The sequence below is a fragment of the Xiphophorus couchianus genome, chromosome 19, assembly GCF_001444195.1.
Source record: "Xiphophorus couchianus chromosome 19, X_couchianus-1.0, whole genome shotgun sequence".
Lineage (NCBI taxonomy): Eukaryota > Metazoa > Chordata > Actinopteri > Cyprinodontiformes > Poeciliidae > Xiphophorus > Xiphophorus couchianus.
In genome coordinates, this window is record NC_040246.1 from 13,865,737 (window position 1) to 13,887,949 (window position 22,213).

The following is a 22,213-nucleotide window of genomic DNA, read 5'->3' on the forward strand; positions in this document are numbered from 1 at the left end:
TGTATCCGTGTGGGATTACAAAGACTATGTGCAAAGTGTTTTCTGGGCAGGAGGGTGTCCTGCAGCACTACATGCCAGGCCTGTGTGCTTTGTCTAGGCAAACAAATGCAAAAACAGTCCCTCATATTCACACACACGTGCGCACACCCCTGCCGACACACCCCCACACACGCATACACACATCTTGTGTTTTTTTTTTCCGTCACATCTGTCACAGTACAAAGAGGGTTGTATCAACAATGACGTTGCGTAACACACACCTGCTCCTTCACGCATACATACACTACACTCACATTTTATGAAATAAAAGTAAGATTCAAACTTATCAGTGGTAAGGACCCTAATATTCAGGATTTCTATTTACATTGTTAATGTGTCTGAGTATGTTTTGAGTCCATATTTATTAATTATGTAACCACATTTGCAATTTCACATCATACAAACAACAAACAACACCTTTTTTGTTTTTTTTTTAGAAATAAATAAATATGTAAAAGTGGAGTAAAAGAGGAGAGTGGCGCTGGCTTTTTTTCCCCCAGTAGTCCAATAGTAGCAGCTGGGCTTTTATTTACCCATTTATTATGCTAATACAGGAGAATTGTCTTTCCCATCCCCAGTACGTATTCAAGCATTCACATCAGGCCAGGTGTGCCTCCATTTGGCCATGCAAAGAGTGTATCGTTGTCCAATTTCCTCAACAGAATGGATGTGCAGAGGTACCTTTATCCTGTCACAATGAGCTACTGTGGTTTGAGCCTAATGAGTTTGCACAGCTTGCATTAATGCCCACTAAAAACACCACGAAGGGTTTTTAGAGTACCACTTATTTGGAACCTGTGTGAAAGACAGATTTCTGCTGTCAGTGCATCAGGCTGCATATCGTGTTGATACACACTGAAAGTTGCAGGAAGCCAATTGAGTTGAGAGGTGAGGACTTGCATGCTGCCTTTAGCTCACTCCTACAGTGCTTCTCACATGCCCGAGACCATGCCGCGTTTGACAAACTATGTAGCCACCATGACGGTGGCAGCAGAATGCTCCCTGGGTCTGCTTCTGGGGGAACGTTGGCCCCGTAAGGAGAGCTGGGTCCTGGCGCTAGTCCTCTTCTGGAGGCGTACAGTACAGGGCAGGCTGATGTTGGCCCATTTGGGGACTTTGAGCCGAAATGGGTCAGCAGCGAGACATGCGTTTCCGATACTGTTCCACCAGTGGGACCAGGCACTGAGGTGAACCGCTCTGCAGCAGGAAGGGGTGCTCCAGCAAGTCGGTAGCACTAGCCCGCTCCAGAGGGTCACGGGTCAGCATGCGATCCAAGAAGTCTTTGAGAACTGGAGAAATCTGGATTGGATAGAAAGATAAAGAATGATAAAGAAAATGACTCTACCAGAATGCAATGACATGCTGTTGTTGGAGATATGACATGTAAAATATGCAGCACATTAGCCCTGGGAGACTGGAGTTTTATCTCCAGATGCATGTTAAGGATTATTGTCCTGCTAAATGGGGAACCTTGATCCAGTCTCAGGTCTTTTGCAAGATCTAACAGGTTTTCTTCCAACAATGCTTTAAATTTAGTCTATTTTATTATTCAATCAACTCTGAAATATTTGTTCCCTGTCCTTGCTGAGGAAAAGCGTCCTGCAGCACAATGCTGCCACCACCGTGGCTCATTAAAGAATATGTGCAGATAATTGTCCACCAAATATTGTGCTTTGCATTTAGGCCAATGACCAGAGAATATCTCTTCCCTATACTCCCATTGAGGTTTAACATTTTCACAATGAATGAAAGATTAACGAAGGTTCATTGTCAATTGCAAATATTTTTGATTCATCTCTCATGTCTACCAAATTGGAGACTGAATGAAAAATATGCTAAAATTCAGAAAGCCTGGAAAAAATCTGATCAAGATTCATTTAAAAAAAAGAAGTAAAGCATGAAGAAAGTTGGACTGGTTTTAAATGTATCAACTGTACCTGTGTACATGAAGTATTAATCTTTACGAAAACAGCAACCTCCATGTAAAGTGTTTGTCTCTTCTAATACCTGGCTGACATTTCGAACGGTTGGAGCCGGCTCATCTCTAAGCCTCTTCATTGCTGCTACGGGCGTTTCACTGAAATATGGGGGCTCTCCGTCGACCATCTCCACTACCATGATACCCATCGACCACACATCAACCTGGTGAACACAAAAGCGTATAGTGTAAAAGCTCTGACAGCACAGGTTCATCGTCAGTGGTTTTCTCCTCACCTCTGTGCCATATGGTGATTTGGATATGACCTCAGGAGCCATCCAATAAGGTGTCCCTACTAGAGATTTCCTCTTAGGGATGTCCTTACTGATCTGGGCACAGAAACCGAAGTCTGACAGCTTCACCTGGGTAGAGCCCAACAACATTACACATTTACAAAACTGAGAAATCAAAAGGAAGGGGACCGGCGGGAGGTGGGGATGAGTATGTGTCATACCCGTCCATCTAATGTGAGTAGGATCGAGTCACTCTTGATGTCTCTGTGAATGACGCCCTGTGAATGAAGATAAGCCAGGGCTTGCAGAACAGCTTCACACACTGTGGCAATCTGCTCCTCACTCAGTCTGCAGGACGACAAGTTTTACACACATCGAATCTGACTTTACATGGGCATTTCACACGTTCCCATTACTGGCTACAACAGCCCAAGAGAGCTGAAAATTTATGAATCACTGTGCGTTAAAAGCAACGGTAAAAGGTGCAAGGTTCAGAAAAACAACTCCCACACAAGCAGAATGACGAATGAACATGCTTCTTCCTCATCAGATATAGTCTGGCTTGGATATTTCACAAGGGCAACATAAATATTTCCAGAGTCTGCAATAGTAATTGTGCACCTGGAAGTTTTGCACATTTGATCCAAAAATGTATGTTTTTTTCTGGAATTTTGGGCGATGGACCAACAAATGTATCACATAAAGTCAAACAGGAATAAAATATGTTTTTTAATATTTTTTTATGGAAACAAAAGGCCCTAAAGTATTTATAATTTTATTTTAGTCCTCTTTACTATTATAGCCCTTAATAAATGGGGCACAGCCAATTCTAATGCAGCTGTTCTGTGAAGGCCTCAGAAGTTTGTTAGAGACACATCAGACTTGTCAGGGATAAAGTTGTGGGGGAGATTAAAGCAGGGTTAGATTATGAAACGATTTCCCAAGCTTTAAAATTTTCAGAGTTCTGCACAATTGTCTGAAAATGAGAAGAGCACCACAATCTCCCAATAAAATATAAAATACATCAATGTTTTTGGTTGTGATTGGAGTAAAGTTGTTAAGCGTGTGAAGACTTTTGCAAAGCTCTGTAGGGGACAGGAAACCACAAAGCTTCTTCATGTAGCAAGATATGAGGAAGTCAGGAACCCAGAAGATACCAGCTTCTTATCTAACAACAACAAAATATTATACTTCATTCTACTAATGTGTAGCAATTGAAGAAAAAACACTCTTCTTTTTAATTGCTCTGTCAATACACCTACTCAATCTGGTGTCAGATTTTATGTCATGTGACCTGAGACAAAAAAAAACGCATGTCCTTATTAAACTGAACTAATCCAGGGTTCATCACCTGAAATGAGAAAAAGAAAGACTTCTGCTCAAAACGCATTAACGTTCACAATTTAATTTCCTGGTGTGTGGGCGTTATAATACAAAAGGAGTAACAGATGTCTCAAATGTCTACCTAGAACAGACTGAAGATAGTATTTAAAAATTAAAAATACTTTACTATCTTTTTTTTTTTCTCCAGAGAGAGTGGAGAGCAGACTAAATGCTGTTTGGATGAACACTGATCACTCTCCAGTTGATACTACACCACCCCCTTGTGGCTGTTCATGTGACTGACTATGGGTTGTAAAGTGGAACCCAAAGTTTTGCTGATATTTTTTTGTACCTGGTTTCAGACACGATGTTGGTCAGGGCTCCTCCTTGCAGGTACTCCATGATGACCCACAGCTCCTCCTCCACGAGGGCAGACTTGAACATCTCCACCACATTCTTGTGCTGATAGTCCCTCATGATCACCACCTGCAGCGAAAATATATGTACAATTGTCATAAATCTACACACCATTATGTTCCTTTTTATTTTTGTGGCATAAAGACCTTAGTGTCCAGCAATTCTGAGTTAGTCCAGTAAATGCTTTCGAGTACTTGAATGAAATAGGTCAATGAAAGTGGTCAACATCAAAAATGCTGCAGGCTCTTTGCCCAGTCTGATTTCCCTATCTATTAAATGACAAATGTTTTATTATTATTATTATTATTGTTTCTTCTCTTCCACTTGTTGACTTCCCTTATTTGAGTAAATCTACAGACTTAACTAAACATAAATGAAGTAACATGTAGAAGTGGTAAGTCAAAAGAACCATTGATCAAAATAATTTTTAAACATTACAAAAATGATGGTGCTATAGAGAAAATCATAACGAAAGCCCCATTGTGATTTCATGTGAGTATAAAATACAGTGCCATGCGTCTTAGTACTTTGAACTTTGTCACAGTTTGTCATGTTGCAATACAAACCTCAGAATATTTTATCATAATTTTATGTGATAGACCAACACAAAACAGGTCTTAAATATGAAGCTGAACAACAATGATTCATGCATTTTATGTTGTCTACTTCCTCTTTTTCTAGAAGTACCTTTCTCTGCCATGTGCGGTGTTTGTGAATATGGTTCTACTGAATTTGAGTCCTTACAGTCTAAATAGAGCTCAGTCAGATTGGATGGAGAGGATCAGTGAACATGAATATATGCTTTGATTAAAACCATTCAATTGTAGCTCTGGCTGCGTGCTTTTTTCTTATCATAGCTCCAGACCTTTGAAACTCCTAATAGATTTTCTTCTGAAATTGTCCTGTCTTTAGCTCTGTCATTAGTTTATTAACTTTGACAAGCTTCCCAGTTCCTGCTGAAGAAAAAGCATTGTGGCAACTTGCTGCTGCATGGTGCATGGTGCCACCTTAGTTTTCATCCACATATTACACCCTGCATGGCTGTCGGCATAAAAGTTCGATCAAGGTCTCAGTTGACCCTCCAGTGTTACTATGGCCCTGCAGGTTGCTTGTTTGTCAGCTAATGTTTTCCTTGCTTAGTCTCTCAGTTTAGGTAAACAAGCCTCGTCTCATAGGCTTGCACTTATGCCATGCTTCCATTTTCAGATTAAGGACAGTGCTCTGTTTGATGTTTGGCATATAATCTATAACCCCTCCTATAACTTCTCCACAACTTTATCCCTGACACTTATGGTGTGCTTTGTGATACATACAAATGGGATCTACATGTATATACTAATTCTTAAGGTAATTGCTTACATTGGACTTTACATATGGGTTTTCAGACTAGGTCTATTTTACCAATAGATTTTTATTGGTAAAATATTTTGAAATTCCATTCTTCCCCTTTCTCTTTACAATTATGCACCACTTTGGGTCTGTTAAGTAAGAAAAACTCGTTGGAATTGTTGAAATTTGGTTTGTAACATGACAAAATGTGAAAAGGTTTAAGGTATCAATACCTGCACATGTAGATCCCCTTGTGAGATCTATCTTGATCTCTGTACCTCATTAAAGAGCAGCTCCCTCCTCTGCTGCCGCCGCAGGTCCATCATCTTCACAGCAACTTGTCTTCCAGTGTGCTTTTCTGTAGCAATACACACCACCCCTGTGGAGCCCTCCCCGATCTTCACAAAGTTCTCCAGATAAGTCCGTGGGTCGCCCTTATCTACCACCATCTGCAGGGCTGCTTTGAACTGTTCATGCGTCACCTTGGGAGGGTCAGGGGGCGGTCGAGGTGCAGGATGCTGAGGTGGTCTGAAAGCAGGGGAGCAGGTTCCTGGAGGACTGGTGGCTAATGAGCCTGTGGGTGAAGGTCGAGGTTGAGATGGGCTGTCCTGCCGGGGATAAGGGGTATTCGGGCATCCAGAGTGCCTGAGGAAGGAGTCTGGTACACCAGGCCGCAGCCCCATATTAGGAGACAAGCCTAGTGTGTAGCTTGCCGAGGAGCGCACCATACGCTGAGGTCTAATGCCTCCTACAAGAGGACTGCTGGTGCCGGTCGGCAGGAAACTGGAGTGGTATCTCACCGATGATTCTGCCTGCATGACAAGAGAAGAGAGGCAGCTGAAAGGGTGTTGGCTGCCTGCCGGCGAATCACTGTCCACTTTAAACCTGGATGTAAATCAGGTCCGCCATTTTCACTCTGCATCCACTTCACCGATATTAATCATGTTAAGATGCTACGATTTGGCTTTAAGAGTCTCAAGGAGAGCACGGCAGCATTTACAACCTCGCAAGCACTTAAGCCCACATTTAATTTCTTAACACTGGACTCAATAAAATACCCAAAGTCACAATCATATTTAGTAAAAGGGGCTAAGTCACAGGTGTTTTTGACATGGATCTCAACCTCTTCATCTTCTGTATGGAAATGCCAATACATGAAAAAAGTGGTAGAGTTTCAAAATTTGTGATAATCCTGAGTGCTTATCTTTTTAGTTGAGAAATTATGCATACTTGATTTTATGAGTCATTTAGAAAAAAACAAAACACAGGATATTTGAAATTTTTCTTTTGCTGTTTTCTTAAAAAGTAACCAATAAAAAATATCTATAAAAAATATGTTTCTGGTTATTATTTGATATACAGGCTGAATAAGCTAGCTGGTTAAAGTTCTACAAATGAACCATTAAAATGGCTCTTATTTAATTCAAGAAAACCACCTTAATACATTCAGGTCACATGCATAATATTCTGATATATACTCAGCATCAAAAATATGCATAAATTATGTGATCCATGAATAATTTATAGTCTTTGCAAAGATGTGCTTACTTTTAGGTCATAGGAGGAGAATGGCCTCCCTGGGCTGTTCTGTGCATGCATGTACATGGGTAGATTGGGTCGGAGCTCCGGTCCTATGTTCCCTTGATCTCCGTGGAGCTGCTGGAGAGCCACAGCGGGGCTGTAAAAACATGCTACAGGTCTCTGATTTGGTGGCATTCCTCTGGGAAGCTGGAAGTCTCTTTTCCATATCAGCCTTTCCTGCGGACTTCCCAGTTCTCCACTCAGATACGGTCCATAACTTGGAGGTGGGATGTTCTGAGGTGGAGGAGGCTGCAAGGGCCCCTCCACTGAGCTGACACCGACCTCATAGGTCGACTTGGCTTTTGGCAAGATTCCATTGGGCTGCAGAGTGATGCTCTTCTTCATCCCCAGGTAGGGGGTGTTGGTTTCACTGTGAATGTTCCTGCCCTTGTCTCTCCAGTGATCCTGACTCTCATCCATGTCGTCCTCGTCATCCTGAGTGAGACCCTCATACTGGTAACCATCCCCTTCGTTTACCTCTCCCAGCCGTCCCAGGGACTGGGCCCTCTTCCTGGCTGAGGGGCTGCTTTTCCGCAAAGAGTTGGAGCTGGTCACGGACAGGCGGCTCATGTCGTTGATCATGGCAGAGATGTATTCTCCGTGACCGACCATGCTCCCGCGCACAATGGTCTGGAAGAGAAAAGGTAGTTATCTTCATCACAATCTGTGTGACATGATTACATTACAGAGAGATTTCAGAGCAAAAGGGATGATAAAAGTGGCATAATAATTGCTCTGAGGCAAGTTAAATTTAGATGTGGGAATGTGTAAAGGACATCTCTGTCATTTTTCAAAGACAGTGACTTTAGTTCCTTTCCCTGGTGGTTTATTCTGACAGTTTGCTGACAAATATAACAAGCAGAGAAACAGATTTTACAGCGGCTCCTCCTGTATATAGAAAATGCATTCCTACCTATTTTATCTTTTCACATATTGTTCTATTGATATATATAAACAAAAATGGATTTTGTTTATATGGAAAAAGACTAGTAAAAAGTAGTGAATAATTATGAAGTGTAAGAAAAATTATTCACAGTTTTCAATATTTTGTATAAGTAAAAATCAGGTTGCGCACTTAAAATCAGCACCCTGAGCCATGCACTTTTCATTTTCACATCATGGATTTACCAGAGAGGTGTTCACAACTTTTGATATTGTTTTAGCCTCCCCTACCTTTAAACTTCTCCACAAGAGCTGGATTTATCCTGTGATTTAAATACATTGAGAAATATTTACTGATTAGGAGATTTCTAACAGAAACCGATAGCACTGAATTTTATTCAGGGGTATCAGCATTGTAAAGAAAATATGGGAAACATACATAATTGTCATCCTCACTCCACAGTTATGCATAGTTATAATAGTGTCCCCCTAAAATACATGGCAGCTTTTGGCCATGTTACAAAATGTGAGCCACTTTAAGGTGTAAGAGTACACTATGTTCAATACATTCAATAAAGTCAAACTAGAGTTATTGTGCATTTCACTGTGTTTTGATGAATGAGAGAGTCTTGCTCTAATTCTTCTTAAAGAGGTATGCATAGTTCGTAGGCTTGCAAAGGGGCCAAACTTGCCTCAACAATCAAAATCATCAAGCAAACTTCAGCTGGTTTGCCAGAAACATGCATACAGTGTCCATGGTGGATTGTTAGTCAGTCTCATAGTAGAGTCATGTTCAGTGTACAGTCAGTCAACAACCTCTCCTGCTTCTCTGGCTAAAAGCTATTACATTCACACAGTTGGGGTAGAGGTTAGTCCTCATCTCACCTTTTGTAGGGTCTCCATCATAGGATGGGGATAATTGCCTTGGTGAGTTATTAAAATTTTCCATATATATTTACTATTAAAACATGAGAAAAAAACATGAACAATATTATGCAATATTTTCTTTATCACAGTGGCTTGCAAAGAAATTTCACATATTGTCACATTATTAACCCAAACCTCAATGTGTTTCATTTTGTTCTAGATCAGAATAAAGTAGCACATAATTGGGATGTTGAAGGGGAATGATATATAATTACCTACAGTCATCCATCCATCCATCCATCCATTTTCTGTTCACCCTTGTCCCTAATGGGGTCGGGAGGGTTGCTGGTGCCTATCTCCAGCTACGTTCCGGGCGAGAGGCGGGGTACACCCCGGACAGGTCGCCAGTCTGTCGCAGGGCAACACAGAGACATACAGGACAAACAACCATGCACACACACACTCACACCTAGGGAGAATTTAGAGAAACCAATTGACCTGACAGTCATGTTTTTGGACTGTGGGAGGAAGCCGGAGTACCCGGAGAGAACCCACGCATGCACAGGGAGAACATGCAAACTCCATGCAGAAAGACCCCGGCCGGGAATCGAATCCAGGACCTTCTTGCTGCAAGGCAACAGTGCTACCAACTGCGCCACTGTGCAGCCCACCTACAGTCATGTTGAATAAATAAGAATATTATCGAAAGGTAATTTCAGTATCTTAATTCACTAAATAAAACACATCAACTAGTTTAAGTACACACAAACCGGAGTTTTCAAGCGTTTGTGCTGTTATTTATGATGATTTTCCACTTAAATCTGATAAAGACACGCCTTTTACAATTAGAAAATCACATATTTAGTGTTTTTGTAATATATGTTATTTTCAAAAGATACTTTTAATCTGTGAACAAGCCTCATTGGAACATAAATTCAAATTTTATGAACATGGCTGTATCTCCTTATACCAATGAAAGTCAGAACAGTGTGGTGTGTATAGGTTTAGTATCCACTTCCCTCTACTGTTCTATCCCTAAATTAAATCTTCTGCAACCAGCTGACTTCATGATTTCTTAATTAATAAACAAATTACACCTGTGCATTGTTGAATATCAGTATAAATCCCAGCTGCTCTGTCAGAGGTGTGTTAGAGAACAGCAGAGAACAGTTTGTGAAACATTGTGCAAAATTATTTAATAGATTATGATTCTTTACCTTCACCTTAGGTACTGCTTTGTGGTGAACTCAGATAAAGCTACTTTAATTTGTGGTTTGTGTTGTTTACAGGATTCCTTATTCGAAGGGGTCTTGCACTGATATCAGTGAGGAAGGTAAAAAATACCCTACAAGTCCGACCCAAATGCTGACACAGTGGTTCTCATGTTGAACAGCACTAATCGCCACCACATCGCAGTGCTTTTTACTTTTTAGGAGGCCCATAAAACTATCAACCCAAACACTTTGTGAAGCACAGAAATCCTGAGATTTGCAGACTGGATCACTCACAGGCATTTTGCAGTACCTGCACTTTTTATTCCTTCTTTATTTGATGACGTTTGTGGGAAAGCACCTTATACTGTTATTAATTGCCTGCATGCGGTAATAAATCTTGTGTTCCCCCATGAGGATTTCAACATTGTGCAGCCAGTGTACGCAGCAGGGTCATTAGCGCAGCCTTGTGATAGATAAGGAAGCAAAAACAAGGGAAAGGGAGCAGTCATTCCACGTTGTCATCAGAGTATTATAGGATTGTCTGAGACAGCAGAATACCTCTGCAGCACAGAAAATGTTCTCCTGCAGTGATGCAGCTAGCAACATAACTCTTTAATGAACAACATTTGTGTGGATAAAACAGTGAAAAGTTGATTAAAATAAACTTTAGTGAAAGTGAAGGTGTGGCATACCTTTTTTGGCCTCAGCTCCACCTCTGTGATCCGAGAGGGGTCCACCATAGGTCTGGGCCTCCGCAGGTTTTCTATCAGGCTTTGCCATTGCATCGGCAGGCCCACGAAGCAGCCCCTCTTGGCATCAAACGAGGTGTGAACACGGTGCTCGAAGTTTTTCGGCGCTGATATCTCAGGCCTCTTCTTTTTCTTCTTGCGGAACATGCTCAGGTCCAGAAGAGAGGCAGCCTGTCTGCTTCAGTATGTCTCTGAAGAGAAAGAAGCAATAAGTAGTGAAGAAACTACTCAGCTGTGTGCAGGCAGCACACAATCAAATAACCGTAATTGTGTCCTTTGAATATAAGCAAATCTCTCCAACCTGTATGGTTGAAAACATGTTTCCTCTCTCCTTTATTCTCAGTTTTCTGCTCAGGTGTATTCAAATAAAATCTCCACCACATGGAGGTAATTCAAATGGCTCCTCTGCTCCTCTATTATGTGAACGTCTTCCGTCTAAGACATATGAATGTCCTATATTCCCATTGCCTTAAAGGCTGTCACAAGCTTCTTAGAGTGAAAACAGCTCCAGGGAGAGTGGATGGATTTGTGAGCACATGTTTAATGAAGGATATCTGGTCAATTAGGGCTTATTCATTCTCTCTGCCCTTTTACAGACGAGCACACGGCCGGACTGGCCGGTGCCCACAGGCTTTCTGTGCATTAAGGAGGCAACACACGAGCTCACACTCATTCACACACACGCATGCTTATACAAATACAAACATACTATATATGGATATCTTTATACTCCTCTTTAAACCTTTCATATCCTATCCTAATTAGCAGCTCGTGTTGCCCTTGATTGCGGCGAGGTAGCCAGTTAATCTGGGGATGAGCATGCTGAGCAGCTAACTCAGGTTTGCTGTGTGTTCAGCTTTATTTTATTTTTAAATGGAGGGAACTAATTGAATTACATTACAACACATTTCCTAAGCTTTGCAGGCTTCCCTGTACAGGGAGATAATTACTCACGCTTTAGTCCAATGTAAATATTAATGCTGTCTTATGCAGATAATATTGTAGAGGACGTCCCAGCCAGCAATGCAGGCAGATGTCCTTCGCAGACTATTAGCTGGAAAAATCCCTTCTTTAACAGATTAGCAATACTTATGAAACATTTTCTCTTTATTTCAGTTTATGATTTCTCTGAATATTTTAGTTATAAACTTAAAGGGGGTAGTAATACTGTCTAGACAATAAAGTTGTGAGCTTCAGTGTTAAGAAAAAACAAACCACACAGATGAATAAGATCACTACAATAAGAAATTTTATGCATAGGGTATTTACTTGTCACTGACAGGTGCACCTCAATAAATTAGAATTAGCCACAAAAGGTTATTGCAAAAAAGAAAATCCAGTAGCTCAGTGCTGTCTCCAATTATACTGATGGAGGGAAAAACAACATGGACAACTGCAGCTTTGAGAGGATTTTGAAGCAGAACTCAAATTCCTAGAGTTTGAGGGAGACCCATAAGATGTGCATCGCAGCTGACATCAGTGCTTCATCAGCCAACACAAACAGATGTATTCATGTCATGGGATACAACTGTTGCATTCCTTGAGCCCCTCCTGAACCAGAGACAATGATCTTACCTGGACAATGGAAAAAAGAAAAGAACTGTTGCTCAGAGGTCCGAATCCCGTCTTTAAGATTGCTTGAACCTCACAGAAAATCTCAGAAGTACCGTCAAATCTTATTAAAGTATTAAAAGTTATATACACCCTTCAAAATAAACCATGGAAAACTCTTTGTATGGATTACAGCTGCCAAAGCCATGCTGACCAGTTTTTCACATGTTTCCACTAGTATAGCTTACTTCCAGTCAGTAGACTAGAAGTAATGTAATGTACAAGTACTTGTTCCAAGTTTATGAGGTTTTAGTTTACTTTTGTGACTCCTGGTATTGCTGGTGAATGCATCAGACTTTACTGAAGTCAACATCAAAAGGTCATCAGAAGTACCTTACTTTAAGTCATTTCTGTCTACAATCACCATTACATCAAACCATGAAATATTTAGAAGTTAATAAGAATAATAACTATCCCCCTGCGTAACAGAAACATTCCAGCACAATAACCTTGTGTCAATATGACCTGGAGACAGAAACTTATTCTATGTCCACGTAGAATTTAACCAGCAAAAACAGAGGCCTTCAAGGTGCCCTGAGTTTATCTGATAATCTCCCACCATGCACTGTGAAGTGGTGGGAGCTGAGAAAATGAGTTTTGCAACCTTCTGTGACCCAGCAGGCAATCACACTCGCCAGCCTTTCCTCCCTCCACCTCTGTCCCTGAGACCAGCATGGCTCTAAACGATATCAACGCTGCCTGTTAGGAGATGTGCCGGTGACTAACGCGCGCCACTTGGCCGGCCGTGTCGCATTGAGGTCAGGCCCACCGGTCACATGAGCGCAGTGCAGGAAGGGGGTTCTTGGAAGTATGTGTCCCTCTCCAAGGATAATTCAATCACTCGACTAATATGCTAAGTGTTGCATAAATGTATCACTCTCTTCTTGTGTATATACCGTGGCGCTGGGAAAGACCCTAATCCTATCTGACAGGGACATTATGGTGTAGGGAGAGAACAGTTGGGACTGAAATTACAGGCAGACCTGAAAGTATTCTGCAGCCACAGACAGTTATGGCCCTTTTTACAATAACAAGTTGCAAAACTGAAAATTACTTTATCTCATCTCCAGAAAAGCATCAAGCCATCTACTTAAAATTCACGTAGATTCATCATCTGTATATATATGATGAACATGACAAACATAATTTAATGATTGTGACCAAACAATTCACTGTTTGCCTTTTTGACCATAAAACTTTACTGTTTGCAATCTCCAAGTGGACAGCTGCACATTACGAATGACGGGTGGATATAAACATCTGATCAGCACTGCAGATAGCTGTTCAGATTTTGGCACTGACCTTACTGATATTTACAGTTTTACATTCATGAATTGCCCTAAAAGCCGATCAATCATGATTTACTTGAGAGTGAAATGCAGCGCAAAGTCTTTCCTTGCCAGCAAATATGATGACACAGAAGCAAATGGGGGGTGGGGGCTTTATGGTCCCTTACCAAGTAATCATCAGTTCAAACTGGAAGCGAATCGGGCACAATCAAAGTGGCTAATCTCTGAAAAGTGAGTAGAAACCTAACAACCTAGGGAACAGACTCACACATACACACACTTATTGCCAACAGGGCAAAATCACTCCAAACGTTGATGCACTTATTGATTTACAAGGTTTAATCACATGCAGCTAGCCTTATTATGACCTCTCAGACTCTGCTGAGCCCATGATGGTCTTGATAACAGTTTCCTATTGATTTCCAGGGCAAATGTACACAGAGCACGATCTGGTTTTCTGGTCACATCTCCTCTAAAACTGCTGGGATTTGACCCTATGCCTCAGTGGCTTGTCTTGGAGCAATCAAAGTGCAAAGCCAATAGTCAGCTGGCTGCTGTCAGGGACGTGAAGAGGCAGTGAGGATGAGGTCATTCCAAAAATGTTGCTATGTTGGGATTGTTTTCAGATTCAAAACTTTGAAATGAAAAATTGGAAATAGAGAAATGTCTTGTGGTCTGAGGAAATTACCATCTTGCATCCTTGCTTACAACCCTGAAAATGCCATCCCAACCGTGAAGTTGTGGGGTGTTTTGCTCCATGAGAAATAGCTGCCATCACAAGGAAATAACAGAATGAGGAAACAAAGGAGACAAGATCTCAATAAATCAGACAGGAAGTTTAAGCTTGGCCCAAATGGATGTTTTCAAATGAACAAAGCGGCAAAGCATATCGCCAAATTAGGTTCAAAGAGGCTTAATGAAACAAAGCAAAAGTTTTGAAGCCACCATTACAAATTCATAATTTCAGTTCCACAGATAATTTTTTGGCAGACCTGGAAAAGTGTGCGCTAGTGAGACTGTTTACAAATCTGACTCAGGTACAGCAGTTCTGTCAGGAGAAATGAGCCAAAATTCAAATAACTATTGTGAGGAGTATGTTGAATAATGGTTAAAGATATGGCCCATTTCATACAGTTTTAAAGTCAAAAGTAAGGAACTGTATGCAACTTTCTGAATTTGAAGGTAGTGGAAAAAAAACTGACCTATGAGAGGAAATACAGAGTGAAAAGGGTTATGTCTTTTTATTCAAACATTTGATTCCAACTCTACTTGAAAAGAGCAAAACTTAATGAAACAAAATATGTTTTAAAAACCATAATCTATTGAAATTATGGAGAAACACATGGAGCCAGACAATTTTCCTCTCCAGAGTGTCATTACTTAATCCCATCCCAATCTCAGAGCTCAGAGGAGGATGCAGTCACAATCTATAAGAGACTGGATGGAGCTTCTACATCCAGAACAACAGCTCGGCCTTTCATGCCATGCAGAAATTTAGCCATGCAATCCATATGCTTCCTGCTTACATCAGGACAAAAGAACAGGGGGCACACTTGCTTTCCTCTCATGTTCAAATCACCCTGAGCGGGAGTTGTGGTTGAGTGGGAGGGGATTGAGAGATAAGAGAGATATTGGATTTGCTCGACGTTAGTGCTCCCAGCTCAGTTGAATGATTTTTTTTCCCCCACTCCCTATTTGCCCTGATTTCTGCTTTTTTCCTTCATGCTGGCATGCATGTAGAGAAATGCAGAGAATGTGCAGGTGACTGTGCTTGCGGGCTTGGTATTTTTGGTTTGGTTTTTCAGTGATCTAATTTTAGTACTGATTGCCCCTCCGCCCCCCACCCTCCAACCCTCCTCTCCAGCATCAAACACGTGTGTATTTTGTGCAGGATTCATGTCAAATAGTGAGGTGAGGGTGGGCGACAGTGGGAGATGAGGTAATCCTCTTTTTTGTTTCTCTAAATTCATCTATAAGAATAATCCAGCTGCTATAGAGACTCACAGAGGGTTGCAGCTACAGTATTTCACAGGAAAAGTCCTTAACTGCTGTTTTTGGACTGTGTGATGCAGTGTGGAGGGCTCTTCTATCAGCTTCATTACGATGACCGTTTTACCCTTTGAGTGTAATAAGCCTGCCTCTAAAGGAGAGGGTTGGGGGGGGTAGCAGGGAGGTCTTCAATGGTCATCTCTTTCTTGAGCTTTCTAATACACACAGATTCATGTGAGGACATAAAAAGGTACAGAATGCAGGACGTGACCGGACAAAGCAATGGGACTGTTTTATGATTTACGTCTCATTTCTCTTTGAAGTCTCCTCTAGAGAGAAATGGGATGACTGTTGAAGGACAGACTGCTCGTGATGAAATACACTCCATTCAGCAGCATAAAATAACATGATGTCGCCATTTATATTTCATGTTAGTGAGCTGATGCTGCATGTCGTGCATAACAAAGGAATATGTGAAATGCTGGAGAATGGCATGCATTCTGTAACTTTCATGGCTCAGGGGAAAGCAGGTCTAGGTATTTCTATTAAGCGTTGAACTTTGATGTTTGTTGTCCAGCAAAGGAACGCTGTTATTAAAGTCGCCTGGGTTTCTCCAACACCTCAAGATACCCACAGACTGACCATCTCCATGCAACAACACATTCAGAAATGTATGCCAAAGTAACCCTGATCAGGTTTTGAGTAAATATATCTACATATGCATGTTCATTTTTCCTAAGAATAAATTTGCCTTAATATTTAATGTTTCCACAACATGTCCATGCTAATCTTCTGTCCCTTTATGCCAGCCAGAGGCTCACCTCTACTTGGGTAATTCTCATTTTCTTAAACGGAGCAAATAGTGTTTATGGAATTTAAAGGAAAAAGGCCAAACACTACACAACCAAATGACAAAGAAAAAACAAACAAAAGCAAATCCTCCTGTATAATTTATGTGCAGATATTTCATAAAACACATCACAGAACCCCTAAAACTTTTAAGTCTTTTCATGATTACCTTTTCATCTAAAAACACTGCTCAGTTTAAGAGTGGCTCTTGAATAGAAGCAAAGTCATGTTTTCCACAGATATAGATTTACTTTTGGTGTTGAAAACAACTTTGGGTCAAGCCCCACTGGCTGCTTTTTTGACTCGTCCAATTTTAATGACTAAATGACTAAATGATTGGATTTCATCTCCCTCCAATATTTGTGTCCTTTTAGAATTTAACAAAGTGTGAGTCTTATTGTGTTTGCTCACACAAACCATGCAGAAATAGTAAAGGTCAAATGAAATGGAAAAGGGGGAAATTCTGACGATATTTGGCTGGAGTTCAGGTTGGCTTTCCAAGTAAGTAGGACAAGTCGGAACCTTTGTAATGGTTGAAAAAACACAATAATACTTGGAGGTGAGGGGGGGGAGGAGAGTGTGAGGATTCCACCTGTAGAAGCTGTGGAATGACAAGCATTTATACTAAAGTGTGAAGTTGGAGTGGGAGTGATTTAGGTTTGTTTTTCTCCCAAAAGGTATATTATTTCCCATTTTTGTCTATTTTTCTCCTGTGAAAAAAGTTCATTAAAAAAAACTGTCACAAAAAATTTATATCACCCAAAATAGACTTGTATGACTGTAATTTTGTAATCTTCACCGGCTTCAAATTAACAAATGACAGCCTGAGGATTGGAAAAATTTTGTAGACTCCAACATTTCTGTCCAACTCACACAGTTTTTCTGTTACTATTGACAAGAGTAAGAGGAGTGGCATAATGAAAAAAGCCAGTTGTTTGGAATTTTCTTTTTGTATCAGTGTATATCCTACTTTTGAGGATATAACCATTTTTATCAGCTCCTCTGCAGTAAACAGGCCACAGGAGGAAAAAAGGGGGGATTTCAGGACAATACAGAGGCATCCACACAGAGTGCATACATCATTCTGTCATCTGACATAATGGGACTGATTCCCCTAGATGAGGATATGGACAAGAAAACATGTTTGTTTGCTCCTTGCTGCAGCGAACATTGTGGACATAAATGGGGTGTGAAAGCAGCAGCTCCCATCTCAGCAACACTTTTAGTGTCACAAGGTGTTTGTAAGATCTTCTTTGGATGCTGACAAATTACAAAACAAAATACACTGCTAAATCAGTTCTCCATGTAAAGTAATAACATATACGCCACAGCACAGACCCACACTCTTTGACTGAAGATGCTCTTGGCTTTTACTCGCGTTTTGAACGGTTGATGCTGTGTTGATAGAGATGTATGATCACTCCGGGCCAATAGCACAAGCTCCACTCTTCTCTCCGGGGTCTAATTTATTGATGCACTGGGGCTTGGTGCAAGCTTTACTGTACGTGCAGGAGATTTTGAAAGCTTTGATTTATGTTTTTTTTTTTCCAGCTATGGCTTCAGCAAGTCTCTCCAAGGGATGAAGCTGGGAGCAGTTTTTAAGCTTTATGGCATCAATCTGCACCAAGGCTGTTGCCCTCCTCTGTTGAACATCATGGGTGCTAATTTAATGCAAAGAGGAAAGTTAAATCATGCAGGACTAATTTGTGCTAACGGCATTCTTTTTTTATCCCAGTTGTATCATCACTGGTGGTGATGTTAGGCTGCTCGTGCTCCCTGTCAAGAAACTGACAGAAACATTTTTGAAAAACATCTTAAACACTGCAAGTACACTTCCTATCCCTTCCGGTCATGTCAGTGTCCTGCTTCAAGTGCAGCAGTTTGCTTTGCCTGTCTTTTTTACTGTGGGCCACATGAAAAATAAAGCAAAAGGAGAAGTGTGACGCAACCCTGCCAAGAAAATCAGAGGATGTTGGAGGGTTCACATCACCCTCAGAGGCAGATGCAAAGTTGTGTGCAGGCATGCAACAGGCCTTCTTTGTCTCCTCCTCTACCCTTCTCCCTTCTCCTTCTTGCATATCAATGAGACACCTGAGACACAACTGCACAGCTTTTACTTCAAGTTTCATCATCACCAGAGATGGCAAAATCCAGTCGCTCAATTTGATCTGTGTGTCACAAAGAAAATCCTGCCTTATGTTTCTGGGTTTGTGCATGCAAAGATGACAGCAGGATTATAAACCTTTACAGCATATATATTGCTTTGAATAGGAGCTACAGTATGTGCCTTGAACTATTACGTTGCATTACGACCACAACTTTCATTGTAATGGGATTTTATGGGCTAAACCAACACAAAGTGAAGTGTAATAATAAAGATTATTGCATTTTTTATTCTGATGACCCTAAATCTAGTTATACACCTAACTAATACCTATAGTACAGCTCTTTGTAATTTAATTTCAGTATAAATCCATCTGTTCTTTGAAGACCTCTGAAGTTCCTAAGAGAACAGTAGTGAACAAAGAGCATCAAGAAGACCGAAACACAACAGGCAGGTCTGCAGGAAATAAGGCATATAGAAGGCATATTTAAGCATTTTAAGAATACAAAACAATATCTCAAGCTTGGAACATCTTACTGAACCATGATCATGTGAAAGTGAAAAAGCCATAACATGGCCAACTTCTTAAATTGGGTACGGAGAGCATTAATCAGAGAAGCAGCCAAGAGGTCATTAGTAGCTCTGGAGGAGTTGCAGAGATTCCCAGTAATCTGATGGCAGGATGGATTTTAGTTGTGCATGCTACAAATCTAATCTTTATGGAAGAGTTCAAAGGAAACAGTGAAAAGATTTCCTGTTTACCCATCAATTTTGCTTGATGCCTACATATAACAATGTCATATTTGGTGGAAAGCTTGTAGGAAATTTTGACAGTATTAAATATTGACTCAGGGATGGTGATTAAAATTGCAAACCACACTTTACAGATTTGCATTTGTAAAAAGTTTTTTTAAAAGAATGACTAGTTTCCATTTCACTTTCTTTCAATTCTATCACGTAAAATTGCAATACACTGAAGTTTGTAATTGTGATGAGACAAAATCTGAAAAGTTCCAGCATCAGTGTGAACTTTTTTGAAGGTTCCAGGAGTAACTTGAGGCTATGATTGTCAGGAAGAGTGAGCGGCCTGTGTGGGTCTTGGAGCTCTGGACTGAAACTAAAATCCATACTGTTCCTTAAAACATCTTAGCCTTAGATTGATTTCTGCTCAACACTTAGCATCTAATAAAGACACTGATAGAGAGACTCTGCTACTTTCTGCAGCACTGAAAACTGCTCTTGTTTCTTCAGTCTGCATTCGAACAAAGCACAGTTCAAACATTGCCTCCCACGTTTATGCAAGCTCTTGTACAACAGGTTTTCTAAATGTTCTGAACACATGTGACACGTCCGCTTCCTTTTTGCTCCGGGTTTCAGAAAGTGACTTTTTTTTTTTTGGAGAAGCTTTAACCGTAAAGTTCAGGTTTGCTCAGAAATCCATCCCACTGTGCTGCATCCTAATTCCTAATCCCTTGAGTTAGAGGCTGAGAGCAGAGGGAGAAGGAGAAAGAGGATGTTGGGGTTTAGAGGAGGAGGGGTGAGCAGAAGGTGAAGGCTCCTCTTTTAGATCCATCACTGGATGCATCAAACAACCTCCTCAGTTGTCCTCCTTTTTTTCCCTCCATGCCCATCTGCACCTGACTGCGATACATTTTACTCACAGCCTCTCCACCTCCGTCTCCTTCTCCCTCCACCACGGATGATGCTTCAGCGATGCCATCCATGCACAAGCTTGCTGCTTCTCAATGACGTTAACCCTCATTTCCCTTTTTCTCCCTCCCCTTCTCTATCTTACCACTGTTACCCCCCTCTCTCCTTGTTGTGGGGAGACAGGGTAACCAGCTCTCTGGAGGGGATAAATTGTCAGAGGAGAACAAAAAGGGAAATCACTAATTTCGTCTTACCTTGCTGTCCAGTGAAGAAGAGAGCCTCACTCCTCCAGGAAGGATTGGAAGCACGATTATGCACTTGCTCCCTTACATTCACACTCATATGCACACACACAGCAGATCCATCCTTCTTTCTCCCTCACTCACACACACAGAGACGAGGAAGGACTGGCTCTCAAGCCAGAGTCCGCTGCAGGCTGCCGCTTGCCTGGGAAAGCCTGATGCGTTCCTCCCTCCAGGCAGAAGCACACGTTGCCATCTCAAAGGCTCTTTGTTGGGGCTGATTCATCTCCGGCTCCCTGGCTGAGTGCTGCCCCGTGCGCCGGCGGTTCCTCCCGGGGACGCTGCACAAAGCTGGGACAAAGCCATGGTAGAGAAAAAGGCAGCGTCCGTTAGAAGAGAATATCACGGCCCCATCATGAAGCTCCTTCCATCCATCCTCCCTCCTCCTTCTTTTCCTCTCCCTCTCAAGCTTGCTGGCTTTCTACACACACCCTCCCACCTCCCTCTCTCTTTATCACTTCCCTCCTTCTTTCCCTCCTCCCACTCTCTCATTGGTCTGCAAAAGAACTGATAGCTCTGTTTGTGTGCGTGTGCGGTGTGTGTGTGTGTGTGTGTGTGTGTGTGTGTGTGCGTGTGTGTGTGTGTGTGTGTGTATTTTTGGTCTCCGGTAACAGTGAGGAAAGGAGAGCTCTTCTACACCACATCACCTGGGATACCTTTCGTCCTCCTCCCCCACCCTTCAGTCTCCGTCCCTCTGTCCCCTTCACACGTAACATGAGTGACATGAGAACAAGAGGGTGATGATTTCACCCAGTAAGCTGCTGTTCATTTCAATGCATTATCCCTAGGATGGCAGGGTCAGGGATGGCAGATGGCATCGGAGCCAAATGTTTCGGATGCATGTGATTGGCCAAACTTCCTTCCATCATTAAAATAACTTACAGTATGTCCAATGTTCTCAAGTGGATAAAAACACAACAGACTGCCAAAGTCCTACATTCAATCATCTCTGAAGTAAAACATCCTTTCTTGCTCGCTTTTTCTCCACTATTAATTCCTGAATAATTTATACAGGAGCAAGAACAAGCCTCAAAGCAGGAAAATGTATTAGGGTCAAGTCATGCAGAAACTGCCTTCAAGACTGAATCGGATTTGGGTCATACATATAGTGCGTGGCATTTTGATATTAAGGGGCCCTGCAAAGGAACTAAAATAACGATGGTTCTCCTTAGGAATGGAAAAGTAAACTGAGAAAGCCTACAGTGCAGCAATCTGCATAACAATGACAGATTTGCCTCTGGGGGGTACGAGAGTCTCCGTCGCTCTGTCTCTTTTACCCCTAATGTGTCAACTATGTTGCCACAGAGACGTACCTTACAAAATAATTTAACACTCTTGGAATAGTTTGGTGTTAAGCAATGTCAAGACCACAAACATCAATGTATTTTACTGGGTCCAACACAAATTGGACCCAGTAAGCCATTGTTGAAAGCAAAGCTACATTAGGTCTCATTTGCTGTTTGCCACAAACCTTAAGGGGCACAGCAAACATGTAGAAGAAGGTGAACTGATCAAAACTGAACTTTTGGATTGCATTCAAAACTCTTAGAGGTAGAAACTAACACTGTACATCACCATGAACATCCATGGTGCAACCATGGTGGTAGCAGCCTAATTAGCTGGGGATGCTTTTCTTCAGTCGTGTCAAATGTGTAGTAATATTGGATAATGTGTAAAAAGCTGTGGTGGAGGTTCACCTTTTAAACAGGCAAAATAATAGAGTGAATCAATAGAAAATTCCTTTATTGGGGAAATCCAAGCGCATCAGCAGCAAAGTGACAGACAAATCAAAATAAGATTTTAAAAG

The 22,213-nt window shown here is 41.4% G+C and overlaps 1 protein-coding gene across 1 annotated transcript; it reads right to left on the bottom strand.

The window, feature by feature from the left end:
- Positions 1-436: 436 nt before the first annotated feature.
- On the bottom strand, positions 437-20,836 carry pak6 (p21 (RAC1) activated kinase 6). Its single transcript, XM_028001153.1, has 9 exons — positions 20,359-20,836; positions 10,556-10,803; positions 6,868-7,530; positions 5,598-6,131; positions 3,926-4,059; positions 2,472-2,598; positions 2,254-2,379; positions 2,047-2,181; positions 437-1,338 (listed from the first exon to the last, which is right to left on the bottom strand). Exons 2-9 carry the CDS (start codon positions 10,757-10,759, stop codon positions 1,171-1,173), a joined length of 2,091 nt encoding a protein of 696 aa, XP_027856954.1. The 5' UTR covers positions 10,760-10,803; positions 20,359-20,836; the 3' UTR covers positions 437-1,170.
- Positions 20,837-22,213: the final 1,377 nt, after the last annotated feature.

Bases quoted from the DNA above. Each gene is read 5' to 3' on its own strand.
- pak6 (XM_028001153.1), bottom strand. From the start codon at position 10,759: ATGTTCCGCAAGAAGAAAAAGAAGAGGCCTGAGATATCAGCGCCGAAA. The intron at 2,182-2,253 runs GTGAGGAGAAAA...TGTGTTCACCAG, and splicing joins AATCACCATATGGCACAGAG to GTTGATGTGTGGTCGATGGG. The intron at 1,339-2,046 runs GTATTAGAAGAG...TATCCAATCCAG, and splicing joins CCGTTCGAAATGTCAGCCAG to ATTTCTCCAGTTCTCAAAGA.